The sequence below is a fragment of the Sciurus carolinensis genome, chromosome 11, assembly GCF_902686445.1.
Source record: "Sciurus carolinensis chromosome 11, mSciCar1.2, whole genome shotgun sequence".
NCBI lineage: Eukaryota > Metazoa > Chordata > Mammalia > Rodentia > Sciuridae > Sciurus > Sciurus carolinensis.
The window spans coordinates 27,335,271-27,352,535 of record NC_062223.1 but is presented as its reverse complement, the minus strand read 5'-3'; the positions used below and the strand labels follow the sequence as shown (position 1 = coordinate 27,352,535).

At 35.4% G+C, this 17,265-nt stretch overlaps 1 protein-coding gene across 1 annotated transcript; it reads left to right on the top strand.

The window, feature by feature from the left end:
• The first annotated feature begins 10,115 nt into the window (after positions 1 to 10,115).
• Positions 10,116 to 11,045, top strand: LOC124960155 (olfactory receptor 4C46-like). The gene has a single exon (XM_047518726.1). It carries the CDS (start codon positions 10,116 to 10,118, stop codon positions 11,043 to 11,045), a length of 930 nt encoding a protein of 309 aa, XP_047374682.1.
• The last annotated feature ends 6,220 nt before the right edge of the window (positions 11,046 to 17,265 follow it).

The window sequence follows — 17,265 nt, the reverse complement described above, 5'->3', positions numbered from 1 at the left end:
GTAGCTGAAGAAATTGAAGCTCATTGAATTTAAGTAGCTTAATCAAGACCCAAAGTGAATAGGTTGGGCTGGGATTGTGGCTCAGTGGTAGAGCACTTGCTTAGCATGTGTGAGGCTCTGGATTCCATTCTCAGCTCTGCATATAAATAGATGAATAAAATAAAGGTTCATCAACAACTAAAAAAAAAAAAAAATTAAAAAGTGGGTAGGTGACTGAACTAAGCTTTAAATCCAACAAATCTGCCTCCATTGTTCAGATGGTATCTCTAATTTCATTATGCAAGAAACCTATCATTAACAAATGACAAGTGATCACTATAAAAAAGGACACAGTGTCACATGCCTGCATAAGGAAGGCATAATCTAAGCTGAGGTGGGATTTGGGTGGTCAGGAAAGATGTCTGACCACAGCCCGGTTATTTTTGTAGTGGGTACTGACCCAGGCCTGGATATAAAGTAAACTGAGGACACCAACGGCAGTAGGGGGGCGGGGCGAGAGTTCCCCTCCCTCTATTCCCTCCAGCGGGGCTTCAGGGAAACTATTAGCACCATTTACTCCATCCTTTTAGAATGTAAAGGACTTTCCCTGGGACCTAATCAGTCCCTTTGAAGTGTAAACGCTCCTCTGAAAGTTTAGGATTGAAGGCTAGAGATACAGAAGACCTTGTAAGCCGACTTCCTTTACCGCAGTCTGCTCTGGTAAACAGTTCCCACTCTAAGACCTTTGTGCACCATCATGCGTTGTTTTTTGAAACCTCGTGTCCAATTATGTACTATTTTAGGCAAGAAAATTTATGACACTAGACAGCCTATAAAGGTTATGAAAAATTGGTCAGGGGTGTTCAGAATTTTGGTGTGCTAATCTCCTCTGGTAAAATAAAGTCTGGTTTCTCTTTCCCATAACAAAGTGAGTGATATTGAAGCTGAAACTAAAAGTTATCATTGAAACCCTAGATAGATAAATAATTGACTGCATAGCAGCTAATATGGTCACCCTTTTCCTGGAACTGCTTCCCCTACAGGTTTCAATGCTAACCTCTGAAGCTGCTGCATCCTGGGGTACATTCTCTCAGCTCCAGCAATGTTCCTAGTGTTACCAAAAACTCGGGCCTCATGCTGACGCCAATCCCATAATGAAGATCTGATTTTGAGAAAAAGGAAAAAGATATTTTATTACTTTGCTAAAGAAGGAGAAACATGGGGGACTCCTGTCCCAGAGTTCATGATTCTGCCAGGGAATCAGAGGAACAGGGTTTTTTTTTTTTTAAGGAGTCCATTCAGAGGAATCCTATTTCCTGAGATTAGGGAGGAGAGATTAGGAAGGAGAGGATCAGGGAGGAGATAATCATAGAGGAGAGGATCAGGGAGGAGAAGATCAGAAAGGAGAGGATCAGAGTGAAGAAGTTCTGGGCAGAGAAGATTGGGAAGAAGAAAACAACATGTCAATTTTAGAGCACCAAGTAATATTTTCAAAACATAATGTGAACCACTGTTAAACTAGTGATCCTTCGCTGTTGATGTTGGTTTATAGACTTCTGGGTAGTTTCCACTTCTCAGTATTACTGATAGTAGATGCTGTGTGTAGACTCTGTACACACCTCCAATCGGCACATGTGCATGTGCCAATAATTACTTGAGTGTGTATGTAGGCATTGAACTGCTCAGTCATAGTGTAAGGGGACAAATAGATGAGGATGGTGGGAACACAAGGTTAAGAGAGTAATTCCATAAAATGAGCCCAGAGTGCTGACTCCCCGCTATGCTTTCTTTGCCAAAAGCAATCTTCCTTGCAGCCCTGCCTGGCCCGAGGGGACAGGATATGTCACATTCCTCAACACACTGGGGTAGGGGGCCAAGGTCGGGCAGTCAGTGTGGATAATGAATGATGGGGGTTGAGAGAGGATGAAGACCAGTTATCACTGGTTATCACACTTCCCAGCTCAATGGGTTGCTAACAGCAAACCCCCAGATGCACTTCCTGGCACAAGGTGTTAGTTGCTAAAGATTATCCCCCATGTTCCAGCTCCTTCCTGCCCTTCAGCACATACACAGAGATTAAAGGGGGGCCTGGCGCTGAGGTCTGTAAAAGAGCAAGACACACCCGCTCCTGTGAACTATCAGCTCTGGGCCCCTTCTCTTTGGAGTCTGTGATTGTCTCTTTTCTTAAATAAAACTTGCTTTCCATGCTTGCCTCAGTGTTTCTTTGGTATTTAATCTTCAACACTGGGGAAACAAGAACCCTTTCCTGATCTCCAAGCCCAGTACCAAGGGAACATATCTATATGTTCAAGATTACTGAATAGTGCCAACTTATTTCTAAGGAACTTTTATCAATATACACTTGCAGTCGCAATGTATAAGAGATCCCATTGGTTCATATCCTCTGTATTACAAGGACTTCTCAAACTTTTTAATTTTCAGATGCTGTTGAGGATGTGGGGGGATAGGCCCACTCATATGTTGCTAGTGGGACTGCAAATTTGTACAACCACTTTGGAAAGCAACAGTATGGAAGTCCCCAAAAGACTAGTAGTAGAAGTTGGGTGGGATGGTGCACTCCTGTAATTCCAGTGATTTGGGAGGCTGAGGCAGGAGGATTACAAGTTCAAGGCCAACCGCAGCAAATTTAGTGAGGCCCTAAACAACTTATTGAGACTCTGTCTCTAAATAAAATATATAAAAGGAGTTGGGAATGTGGCTCAGTGGTCAAGTGCTCCTGAGTTCAATCCCTGATACCAAAATAAATAAATAACATAAATAAACAAATATAAAGGACTTGGGATGTGACTCAGTGGTTAAGCCCAAACAAGGTCCAGGTTGACCTCAGTAACTTAGAGAGAACCTGTTTCAAAATGATAATAATAATAATGAACAGATGAATGGACAAAGGAAATGTGGTACATATTCACAATGGTGTTTTACTCAGTCATAAAGAAGAATGAAATTATGGCATTTGCTGGTAAATGGTCAGAACTGGAGAACATCATGCTAAGTGAAATTAAGCCTGAACCAGAAAGTCAAGAGTCAAATGTTTTCTCTCATATGTAGAAGCTAGAGCAAAATAGGGGGAAAGATGGGGGCAGTCCCATGAAATTGAAGGGAGTTCAGTGAAATAGAGGAAGAGGATGGAGGGGATGAGAGGAGGGATGGGCAAAGGGAGAAACGGTGAAATGAAAGCGACCAATTTTGCTATGTACACATTGTACATATATGAATATACAACAGTGAATGTCACCTTCACCTTTTGTATACCTATAAGGCACCAACATAAAAAAACTAAATAAATAGAAAGAAGACCAGTAGAGTAGAGGAAAGGGAATAGGGGAAGGCAGGAGGGGAGGGAAAAAGGAAATACTGGGAAATGAATCAGGGCAAATTATATTCCATGCATGTATGATTATATCAAAATGAACCCCAATAATATATATAACACAATGCAATATAAAAAAATTTTAAAAACAACCAAAAAAATAGAATCAATTGCAATTGAATTTACAACACATCACATCTAGATTTATAGCAAACTGTAAAAGCAATGGACAATATGGCATTCTAGCCACATGGAGTCAATATAGAACTAGAATTCCAACCAGAGAAATTAGGAAAGAGAAAGAAATAAAAGAAATCAAAAATCAAATCAGAAATCAAAATCACTCTGTTTGTTGAAAACATAAAACATAGAACTCCAAAACTCCACCAAAACAATCCTGTTAGAACTAATAAACAAATTCAATAAAGTTGCATGATACAAAATCAGCATACCCCAAAATGTTTTACTTCTCTCTACTAACAATTACCATAACAGAACTTATGAAACCTATTCCAGTTACAAATGTATCAAAAAGAATAAAATATTTAAAAATAAATTTAACTAACAAAGTAAAAAATGAGCACCATTATGGTTTGGATGTGAGATGTCCCCCAAAAGTTCGCATGTGAGACAATGCAAGAAGGTTCAGAGGAGAAATGATTGGTTTGTGAGACTCTTTCATTTTTTAATTTTTTTAAAGTTTTTTTTTAATTGTTGATGAACCTTTATTTTTATTTATTTATATGCAGTGCTGAGAATTGAACCCAGTGCCTCATACATGCTACTGAGCCACAACCCCAGCCAAGACTCTTAGCCCAATCAGTGAATTATTCCCTTGATAGGGGTTAAATGAGTGGCAGCAGAAGTAGTAGGGTGTGGCTGGAGGAGGTGGGAACTGGGGTCGTGTCTTTGGGGTATATAGTTTGTATCTGGCCAGTGGAGTCTCTCTCTCTGCTCTCTGATCATCATGTGAGCTGCTTCCCTCACTATGTTCTTCTGCCAGGATGGAGCTGACTATATATGGACTAAGACATCTGGAACTGTGAGCTCTCAAATAAACTCTTCCTTCTCTACACTTGTTCTGATGGGTCTTTAAGGCACAACAATGAAAAATCTGACTAAAACAAGCACCAAAATCTATAAATGATAAAAAGTATTAAAAAAGACAAAAATAAGTGTAAAATAGCACATGCTCATAGACTAGAAAAAATAATACTGTTAAAATGCTTATACTACCCAACATTATCCACAGATTCAATATAATTTCTATCAAATCCCAGTGGCGTTTTTCACATAAATGGAATAAACAATCCTAAAACTCTCTTGGAACTATGAAAGGTCAAGAATGGCCAAAGCAATCTTGAAAAAGAAAAAGCAGAAAACATAATACTAGCTGATTCTAAATTACTCTACAAAGCTGTAGTACTCAACATGCTACAGACGTAAAAACAGACCAACAAAGCAGTATAACAGAACAGGGAATACACATACAAGTCCGTGCATACATGGTCAACTAAACTTGGGCAAGTACACCAAGAGTAAAACATAGGGAAAGGAAATTCTTCAATAAGTGGTGTGGTAAAGACTGGATTAAGAAAAATGAAGAAAAATGAAACTGTATTCCCATTTTATACTATATATGAAAATAAGCTCAAAATGGCTTAAAGGATTTAAATGTGAACCTTGTAGAAGAATAAATATGAGAGAAGCTCTTTGACACTGTTTTTTTTTTTTCAGATAAGACATGAAAAGCAGGCAACAAAAAACTAAAATAACCAAGTATGACTACATCAAAGTAAAAAGCTTCTATGCAGCAAAGGAAACAATCAACAAAATGAAAAGCCAGTCTAAAGAATGGGAGAAAATGTTCATACACCATGTATCTGATAAGTTAATATCCAAAATATAGAAGGAACTCACACCTCTGCATAGCAAAAAACAAAACAAAACAAAACAAAAAACACACCAAATTCTTTGACTTAAAATGGGAGAAGACCCTGAGTAGACATTTCTCAAATGAAGTCATATGAATGACAATCAGAGGTATATAAGATGGTGCTGAACATCACTAATCATCACAGAAATTCAAATCAAAACCACATTGAGATATTACCCCATACATGTTAAATTAACCATCATCAAAATGTTTGGAGATAACAAGTCTTGGCAAGGGTATGGAAAAAGAGAGCTCCTGTACCCTTTTGGTGGTGATATAAATTGGAAAAATTGTGATGGGAAACACTGCTGTGGTTCCCCAAAAAATTAAGAAGAGAACTTGCATGAGAGCCACAATCCAACTTCTAGATACATGAGAAGGAAATGAAATCAGAATCTCAAAGGGAGATGTCTGCACCCCCAGTTTCATACACAATGGTCACAATATGGAAACAGCCTGTTTCCTTTGATGGATGAGTGTACATAATTTCCCCATTTGTTACCCCATAGAAGAACCTGGAGGACATTGTGCTAAGTAATATATGCTAGAAAGAAACAGAAAAACAAATACTGTATCTCACTTATACAGGGAATTTTAAATAGTCAAACTCACAACAAGAGAGGAGAGAATCATGGTGGCCAAGGGATGGGGTAAAGGAACAGGAACAGGTTGATCCAAGAGTACAATCTCTCAAGAGTGTTAGAAGGAACTGCATGAGTCACTGGAGAGAAGGAGAATGTCACTTTGTATTTGTGATCATTGTAAGAGGTGGGTATGCATCAGAACATGATTCTCTGGGAGTGATTAAAAATAAAAATATTTAATTTTTTAAAAAAGTACAATCTAAAAATATTTAAATTTTTAGAAAGTATAATCTTTCAGTTTTAAGATAAAAAATTTCTGGGGATGTAATGTACATCATCAGTGATAATATGTGTTGATTTGTAATCATTGTACAACCTGTCCATATATCAATCAAATCATCCCATTGTACACCTTGAATATATACGATCTGCCAATCAAATATTTTAAAATGATAAATGAATACAATGACTGCCATAAGTTATATGCCCTCACTTCTCTGGATCTCAAGCAAGCATTAGTGGGTTTTGAGAAAAGTCGTGATACTGATTTTAAAAACTAAACAGAGGCCCTTTCTGAATTGTGAGTCAACGGGGAAAGGAGAGCAAATGTCCACCCCTTCTATTTACATGGTCCCAGATTTCCTATCAATACAGGTTTAGTTAAAGAAAGGTTTAGGTTACAAGTGTAGGGAATATAATTCCCCATTCAAGACTAGGATTTTTTCCAAACATTTCTCTCCAGAATACCTACTTTGAAGAAAGTCTTATCATCAAAGGAGATAATTAATTCCTGTGAGAGAAGGCAGCAGAAACAGAACAAGCTCCCTCAACCTTTATGGAAACCTCTTTAAATAGCTATGTGGTGCAAGGTGAAAATGTTTTGTTATCATGAACATATTCACAGCAGGATTAATCCATAGCCAGATTAATCCACCTACATTTATTCCCTCCACATTTCTGCTTCTTGCCTGGCAGGACCAGAGCCATATATAGGAACCAATTCTTCATGTGTTTCAAGTAAGTCCATTCTAATTGAAATCCTGGGTTTTCTGTAAAGAAGTTTCTCAGTCCTAGATTAGATGGGAATACTTACTCATAAGAATGTTTTCATTTTTTCAGGCAATTTTATTTTGGTAATTGATATGCAAGAAAAGGAACATGTTTAATATATACAATTTCTTAATAGCTTTTGATTTGATATTGAAATTTATTGTTTTTTCTCTCTCTTGGTGTGTTGGAATTAAACCCTGGATCTTGTGCATGCTAGGTGAGCACCCTACCAATTGAACTACATCCCCAGACCTGATATTGAAGTTTCTGAACAAGCTCCTTCTAAAGAAACATAGCTTTAATATTGAAACTTTTATTTCCAAGAAGAGGTCAATTTGAGAGTGGATTGTTTCTGAATGCCTCCAAACATCATTAGGATCATCTAAGATGACTAAGGTAAGGTTTTCAGTAGTGCTGATGCTTATTAACCAAGGTTACTTTCCACATACAGTAAAACTATAGTTTGACACTTCTAATATAATTATAGCATCTTTCATCCTCACCCCAATTCTTCAAATATAGTTGGTAAATATCATTAACCTAGTTTGCAGTTGAAACATTTGAGACTCACAGAGATTAAGCAATTTGTAGGACAAATTCTCTCTTGACACTAGACACCATGCTTTCTCTGAAACACCTCTAATAATCCAGACAAATCATAGGTGTGAACTTCTGTTTTTCTGATTTTCCTTGATGCATTACCATCATACATAATACATTATGTACATATATGGACATGCAAATAACATGATTTTATCAATTTCATTTCCTATTAACTCCCCTTTCCCTTTGCCGTCTCTCACCCCAACCTCCTTCCTCAACTCTGCTAGTCTCCCTTCTATTTTCATGAAGTCCCTTTTGTCATATTTTCTCCCTAGTTTCCATTTATGAGAGAGAACACAGGACTCTTGACTGAGTCTGGCTTATTTCATTCATCGTGATTTTCTCCATTCCATCTGTTTTCCTGTAAAATGATATAATTTCATTCTTCTTTAGACTACATAAAACTCCACTGTGTATATTCACTTACTTTTCTTTATCCACTTGTCTGTTGATAGACACTTAGGTTGGTTCTATAACTTGGCCATTGCCAATTGCACTGCTATAAATGTTAATACCATTATTGCTATTAATTATGCAATACTTTATATTAATTATACTTTAATTATTTTGGGTAAGTACCAAGAAGTGGTATAGCTGGGTCATATAATGGCTCCATCCCTAGTCTTTTGAGGAACTCCATACTGTTTTCCATAAGTGGTTGTACAAATTTACAATCCTACCAACAGTGCATCAGTGTTTCTTTCCCCCACATCTTCACCATCATTGTTAGTCGTAGTCTTTACCATTGCCATTCTGACTAGAGTAAGATGAAATCTCAGTGTAACTTTGACTTCCATTTCCCTGATTGCTAAAGGTGTTGAACATTTTTTTTTTCAAATATTTGTTATCCACTTGCATTTCTTATTTGTTTATACAAATTTAAAGAAAACAATTCAAAGTTCACACTAATAGAATGCTTTCAATTTTAGGAAAACAAGCAAATTTAAAATGAATTAAAAATTTTAGCAATTATTTATGACAACAGAAAAATAGGTCTGGGCAAATATATGTTGAAATCACAATATAGCAGAGAGTTCTAGAATGAAAGACAAAAATAATATACTTAAACAAGTTTTGACTGTATAAGAGGTGCTAGCTAGGGAAAATTTTAAATTATAGTTAATAAGGTAGTGCATTTCTATGAAAAAATATGTATCAAAAATTATAGAGATAATACAATATTTGGTATCAATTCTTTAGGTGTAACTGCTTAGAAATTCACACTTTTTGAAATATAAGCTCTTTAGTAGTAAAATTTTTTTTTTTTCCCAGTAGGACCTGGTACATGAAAGTTTCTCAATAAATATTTGTTGAATCAATATAAGTGGATCCTATTAAATTTGGTTATTAAGCAAAAAGAAGACTAATCATAAGGGTTTTAAAATTCAAATATACTTTTTACCCAGAAAAGTTATAAATGTGAATATTAAATGGCATGGAATAACTGTTCAGTCCAAATACAAACATGTAGAACCCTTCCTCCTGTGGATGACATTAGTCTCTGTGGCTTCTGTGAGAGCAATATTGGAAATGATTCTCCCTGAACTTAGTCCATGGTTGAATATTTCTGTTTATTGCTGTACCATTGATTCTTCTTATCTCCTAGGTATAAACCTACTTATAAAAATAAAGTCCTATGTGTATCTGAAGCTCTGTGGTGAATGTTCACATGTATGTTCTTTTGATGGATTTTCAGAACAAACCATAATGTGATACTATTATTCTCACTTTATAAATGAGGAAACAAGGATGTGAGGTGCCAGGAAATGAACCACAGGTAAAAGAAGCAGAATGGAAAAGCACCACTATTCTAACCCAATATGCTTCTGATTCTAAATTTAATATACTCAACTACCATTGTTATTTTAAATATTTTGTTAAAGAGTCAGTGTCCCATGCTTTGGAGGGATTTGAAGAAGGAAGAGGTGGAACTGAGGGAGGGACCAAGATAAAGGAGACTTTAATGAACGTGAAACTACACTGTTCCTAATATCTGGGAGTCCAAAGATGTCATTACCTATGTATGTATCAGTGCAACTGTTAATGAAATTGCTCCATCAAAATATTCCACTGAGGTAGTGGTAAAGTAGTTATAATTATAATGATCATATCAAGTGGTGATTACTAATTCAAAATTGTTTATTATAACACAACAGTATAGGATGTGGGTTCTGAATATGGGGGAAAAATTAAGAATTATCTGACCTAATCTCAGCTATGACTTTCATGAGCTGCTTGATCTTAGAAGTGTTACTTAACTTCTCTGTGCTTCTATTTTCTAATAGTGAAGTTAAGCATAACATGATAGTATAATTATTTGAATTTATAGTAAGCATTAAATCAGCAAATGTCTGAAAAAAAATTTAAAATACTCTGCCATTAAATGAATTTATTTTGTATTATCATTTTAACTATTAATGGTATGTGATTCATATGCTGTTATTATAACTATCATTGTGTTAATGCCATGATCAACATTCATTTCCATCTCAAGAAAACCTTTATAGGAATTCACAACTCAGTAGAACACAAGCATTTATTGTTTATCAGAAGGATAAAGTGTAGTAAATTTACGATTGCTTTAATGACTTTCTTTTCCCCAGATAATGTAATTCATTTTCACATGAAGTAAATGGAGACTAGGAACAATGTGACAGAGTTTGTTCTATTGGGACTTACAGAGAACCCAAAGATGCAGAATGTCATATTTGCTGTGTTTTTGCTCATCTACATCATCTCTGTGGTAGGAAATGTGCTCATTGTGATCACCATAACTGCCAGCCCATTACTGGGGTCTCCTATGTACTTTTTCTTGGCCTATCTCTCCTTTATTGATGCCTGTTATTCTTCTGTCAATACCCCTAAACTGGCCATAGATTCACTCCATGAAAAGAAGACCATCCTATTCAATGAATGTATGACTCAAATCTTTGGGGAACATTTCTTTGGAGGTGCAGAGGGCATCCTGCTTACAGTGATGGCTTATGACCGCTACGTGGCCATCTGCAAGCCCTTGCACTATACAACCATCATGAACCGAAGGGTATGTGGCCTCTTAGTAGGAATAGTGTGGGTGGGAGGCTTTCTCCATGCAACCATCCAGATCCTCTTCATCTTTCGACTACCCTTCTGTGGCCCTAATGTCATAGATCACTTTATGTGTGATCTGAACCCTTTGCTCAATCTGGCCTGCACTGACACTCACACTCTTGGGCTCTTTGTTGCTGCCAACAGTGGGTTCATCTGCCTGTTAAACTTCCTCCTCCTGTTGGTCTCCTATGTGGTCATCCTGCGCTCCCTGAGGACCCACAGCCTAGAGGGCAGGCGCAAAGCCCTGTCCACCTGTGTCTCCCACATTACAGTGGTTGTCCTCTTCTTTGTGCCCTGCATATTTGTGTACATGAGACCTGCATCTACTTTACCCATTGATAAAGCAGTTGCTGTATTCTACACTATCATAACTCCCTTGTTAAATCCTTTAATCTATACCTTGAGAAATGCTCAGATGAAAAATGCCATTATAAAATTATGTAGGTGGAAAAATATTTCAGGTGAGAAATAGATGTTCCAGTGCTCAACATTGATTTAGCTGAGGCAAGTGTCCAAAGGACATCACAGATTTAAAAAATATTTACAGGATAAAGCAAAACATTACCCACTTTAATTCACAGATTACATGTTGTGGGGAGCAAAAGTGACTCCAAGAAAAGAAGAATGTCTAAATTAGGACTATTCTGCATATGTGGAAAATTTTACCAAACTGGAACTTAGTTTTACTAGTCATTCAGTGTATGGATTCATAGACTTTTCTCCTCATAGAAAATGAAATGACAAAATATATTGGTATTAAGCAGCAATATACAATACTCCAAGGAGGTGAGCCCTGAGATTATTCCCATTTATAGGTGAGAAATAAATAGAAGGAGAAAGTAGAAGGAGGTTAATAAAAGAGACATATTAATAAACTGGCAATCAAAATATGACCGACTTTCCAGACCATACTCTGAACTCTGATATGACAGATCTGATGATTCAAAGGTCCGATAATTCAAAGATTTACCATTGGAAAGCAGAGAGTGTGCTGACACATAGCATATATTAACTCATTTTGTATTCCTAAAGGTCTTATAATTTTTCATTGTATACCCTTTAATGTATTAAAATGGATGACCGTCTGTTACCTGAAGCATTCTGATATCTACTATAAGGCTCTGATAGTAATGGGCCTGCCTTTGAATTACTGATGAGTAGGTAATTTAATTTGCATCGTTTTCCTAAACGTCCTTGTAAACTTCAGGATGATTCTGTGTTACCAATATCACCTATGCTGTGCTAACAACCCATCAGAAAGAACAATCACTCAAATAAAGAACATTTGATTGTCAGGCAGAAAAGTCTGTTTATTAATTATAAAATTATTCTCCAAAAAGGACTTGCCTGCTAGAGCAATAGTTGTCACAGGTAGTACAATGTCTGGTGCAAGATAAATACTGAGACTAAATGAATAAAAATGTTAAAGAAGATCAGTGAAAGTTTAGAGCAAAAAACATATATATATATATATATATATATATATAGTATTGGAGACTGGGAAATCTTTCCTGCTCTTATCTGATTTGAACTCCAAGGAGAATTCTAGCTAGACCCCTTGGGGGAACCATGATTTGTTTTTATTCTTCCTTAAATTGAAGAATTGAAAGAAATTCTCAGCATATGAACAAATAGTTTGCCTTGAAATATTCTCTGCTCTCAACAAGATGGCATTATCCTGATTGTGAGCTCCTTTTTTTTTTTTTTTTTTTTTTTTTTTTTTTTTTTTTTTTTTTTTGCTGTATTTTTTGGTTTACTCTGGGTAATATTTCAATATTAAAAGTTATTTGTAAAAATATGTGGCTTCATCTGTACACAAAGCTCTTTCAGAATAAATGCATTCCTTATTTCTCCTATCCCTCTTTCATTGATCAACAAATATCTTGAGTTCAAAGAATGTTTAGGCACACTGACATTTGCAAGATTTTTTTTTGTTGAAAAATATTCATTGGTAGCCTCACAAAGGTCACACTGCATGTGCCAAGTTGCTTATCATTTATAGGTTTCAATATTTTGTGTTTGTCCTTAACTTTTGGCAATTTTATTATAAAGTGTCTTACTATAGGATTTATTCTATTAAGTGCCTGTTGAATTTCCTGGATCTATATTTCTATTTCCTCCCCATGAGTTGGGAGGTCTAGAAGGAACGGACCGCAACACAATAAAGGTGATATATGGCAACCCCATAGCTAACACCAAACAAAACCCTGGAAAGTAGAAAGTTTTTCTTTTAAAATCAGAAACAAGACAAGTTTGCTCACTCTTGCCTCTTTTATTCAACATATTAATGGAAATTGTAGCTATAGAAATTAGACAGGAGAAAGAAATAAAAGGTATTTGAATGTCATAGAAAGAAATGAAATTGTCTCTGTTGATGAAGTGATTTATAAAGAGAAACCTAATGATTCCAACTGAAAAGCTGTTACAACTGAAAAATTTGGTAAAGTTTCAGGTTTCAGTACAAATTCAGTAAACTTGCAGTATAAAATCGAAATGCAAAAGTCAGTAACATTTCTGCACATTAAGAACAAATTATTCAAAAATAAAATTAAGAAAATTATCCCATTTATAATAACACAAACTATTTAGAAGTAAATTTACTCAAGAAAGCAAAAGAAAGAAATACATGAACCCACCTTTTGACCCAGTTATCCCACTCCTCGGTTTATACACAAAGGACTTAAAGTCAGCATACTACAATAACACAGTCACATCCATGTTTACAGCAGCTCAATTCACAATAGCTAGATTGTGGAACCAACCTAGATGACCTTCAGTACATGAATGGATAAAGAAACTGTGATATATACACACAATGTAATATTATTCAGCTATAAAGAAGAATAATATTATGGCATTTACATTAAATGGATGGAATTGGAGAATATCATGCTAAGTGAAATAAGCCAATCCCCCAAAACCAAAGCCTAATGTTTTCCCTGATAAGTGGATGATGATACATAATGGGGTTGGGGGTTGTGGTTGAGAGAAGAATGGAGGAACTTTAGATTACGAGGAGGGAAATGAGAGGAGGGGTATGAAAAATGGTGGAATGAGACAAACATCATTACCCTATATACATGCATGATTACATGAATGGTGTGAATCTACATTGTGCACAACCATAGAAATGAAACGGTGTACCCCATTTGTGTGCAATAAATCAAAATGCAGTCTGTAAAAAATAAAAAAAATGAAAAAAAGAAATATATGTATATTGAAAACTACAAAACATTGATAGAAAAATTCAAAAAAGATACAAATAAATGGAATGATGTTCCATGTTCATGGCTTGGAAGAATTAATATTGTCGTAATGTCTTCACTAGGCAAAATAAATACATATACAATCTACAGATTCAACACAGTTCCTATAAAAATTCCAATATCGTTTTTCACATAAATAGAAAAACAGTCCTATAATTTGTATGGAAGCATGAAAGACTGCAAATAGCCAAAGTAATCTCGAGGGAAAAGAACAAAGTTAGAGGCATCATATTCTCTAATTTCAAGATACATTGTGAAGTTATAGTAATCAAAACAGCATAAGAACTGGCATTAAAACAGACATAGAACAATGAAACAGGATTCAAATCCCAATGTAGACCAAAGAATACATGGTCAATTGATTTTTGACAAAGATGCCAAGAACCCAATGGGAAAAGGACAGTCTCCTCAACAAATACTCCTGGTAAAACTGGACATCCACAGGCAGAATTGGATTTTCATTTCATACCATATACAAAAATCAACTCAAAATAGATAAAAGCTTTAATTTTAAGATCTGACAATATAAATCTACTAGAAAACATAGAGGAAAAGCTCCTTGACATCGGTCTGGACAGTAACTTCTTAGAAAGGTCTCCAAAAGCACTGGCAACAAAAACAACAACAACAACAACAACAAAAAAAACAAAAACAAAAAAAACCCAAAAAACTAGACAAATGGCATTGCATCAAACTACAAAGCTTATGCACAGGAAAGGAAATAATCAACCAAAGGAAGAGACTACCAATGGAATGGGGGAAAATGTTTGCCAATACATTTAGATACATGTAATATCCAAAACATGTAAGAAACTCAAACAGCTCAATAGCAAAAAAAAAAAATCCCAATTTTAAAATGGACACAAGACCTGAATAAACATTTCTTAATATAAAACATACAAGTAGTCAATGGGTATATGAAAAAATGCTCAAAATCACTAATTATTAGTGAAATGCAAATTATAGCCACAATGACATATTGGTTACACCTGTTAGAACTACTATTATCTAAAAGACCAAGTATCTGACAGCAAGGAAATACCTGAATGCTGGGTGAATATGCAAATTAGCACAGTCATAATGGAAAACAGTGGGGAACTTCTTCAAAAAATTAAAAAATAGAAGCACCATCTGTTCCAGCAATTCCACTCCAAAGGATATGAAAGCAGTATTTAAATGTGATATCTGTTCCATGCTGTTTTTTTTTTTTTTTTTTTTTTTTTGCAACACTATTCACAATAGCCAAGATGTGGAATCAACTGCATTGTCCACTGATGGATGAATGAATAAAGAAGATGTGATACAGAGAGAGAGAGAGAAAAAAATTATTCATTCTTTATAAAAGAAGGAAACTCTGCCATTTGCAACAGAATACATAGACCTGGAGGGCATCATATTAAGGAAGTAAGTCAGGAACTTTAAAACATACTGCAGGCTCTTACTTATCTACAGGGGCTAAAAAAGTCAAACCCACAAGGCAAAATAGTCATTGCCAGGGGTTGGGAGATGAAGGTAACAGGAAAATGTTCATCCAAAGGTACAAAGTTTCAGTTAGACAAGATGAATAAGTTCTGGGGATCCACTGTACAGCATGTTAATTCATATTAACTCTAGTTAATATGAATGCAATGTGCTTGAGTTATGCTAGGAGAATGGATCCTCAATCTTCTTGCCAAGGATGGTAATCATGAGAGTTGACTTGGTAGTCATTTCACAATGTTATGGGTATCAAAGAATAATGTTATATACCTTAAATGCATAATTTTTAATTTGTCACTCTACCTCAATAAAATGAAAAGCAGCAAGACAATTTGCATGATGTACTTGTTTTATAAGATGTACTTTTATTATAAAGTCACCACTTTTGTGACTAATATCTTCATAAATCCAAAATATCTGTCAAAAGCATTCGTTGAACATAGTTTGGCTTATCTATGAGAGTTCATGGCAATGACCAAAACTAAGTTAAAGTACATCAACTTGCTGGAATAAACTAGAGATGGGAACGTGGTGATTGAGAAGCATGGATACAGGAATGCAAGGGGGGGTATGGACAGTGAAATATCCCTGATTACATGACATTCTTTTTTCATGAGAATTAAAGTTGTCCTGTAATATTAAATGGAAAAAGATTTAAAAACATAAACAATAAAGTGCAATATGTATGTGGATCATCATTTACTAATGCTGTTGACCTAGTGAAAATATCTGGGACTATTTGGATATACTCTACAAAGAACTCATGTGAAAAGTTTTGACAGACTTTATGACAAGGTTCATTCACCTCCTTTCAGTCCAAACTGTTTGGGTATCTGTGTGTTTCCTCACAATTCTGTAATGACTTGGAGGATACTGTATAGCTTGTACTGCAACAACTACTCCAGGTTCCATTCTCTACCCATTCTTCTTAATTTCTTGGTTATGTTGGTGTTGGATATCTTTCTTGTTGACTTACCTATGATTTTTACTTTTCTGTCAGTTTGAAGTTTCATTCGCCTTTGGATATTAATTCTAGTTTTGTCTTGGTTGCTACTTCATATTTTTTCATAGCTCTCTGCCTTCTTGGTACATTCCTGTCCTATTCTAGTGCCAAAGTCTAACTCTTAGAGCTTGCCAATTTTTTTTATAAGGAGCAGAGACGAGATCATTCATACTTGGAAGAGAACTATACTTAATGAAGCTGAATTCAGTTAAAAGTTAATAATAGTATATTTCAATCTGTTCTACAAAACCACCTCCACATAATTGTTCATCTTCGTCCTATATATCTTCAATAGAAGGATTTAATAAAGTAACAGTGTACACCTAATAACAAAATTAGATGAAATTACCACAAATTAGGTTATACAGAATCTTTCAATGAATTAGGTTACTTTCATTCATTTTTAGGCTTTACAATAAAAAAGACTATTGCTACCTATTCCCAAGTAAGAAATTTAATTTTTACTTAGACTTATACATAATGAGTAGAATGTATGCAAGATAAAAATCTGTATCTCAGTTTATATATAAATTCTACCACTAACATGAGATATGGTCAAATCTTGCCATGTTGAACTTTAATATCTTAAAAAACAGGTAAGAATTAAGGACAAATTTATTGCCTCTTAGCTCCAAATATATCCTTCATTGCTTGCTGCATATTAATATAAAATGGTCCTGCATGCATTTTTATGCTGCACCTGTTCTGTTGTGATCTTAATATTTCTAAGTGTAGTGCCATAAATAGGTGTCCCTTCCTAATTTAAATATGTTTCTGTTTTCATTTTATACTATGAGATCTCCAACAGTGTCCATATTTGGGTGTCAGGGGAGATATCCAATGGCTCTCATTTTCACTGGGTTTCCCTGACATCTTCATGGACAATTTCCCATTGTGTCTTAGTGGCATCTCTGCAGGCAGATTCATTGAATCTCGTGGGCACT

Coding starts and splice junctions, on each gene's coding strand:
- LOC124960155 (XM_047518726.1), top strand. CDS start 10,116: ATGGAGACTAGGAACAATGTGACAGAGTTTGTTCTATTGGGACTTACA.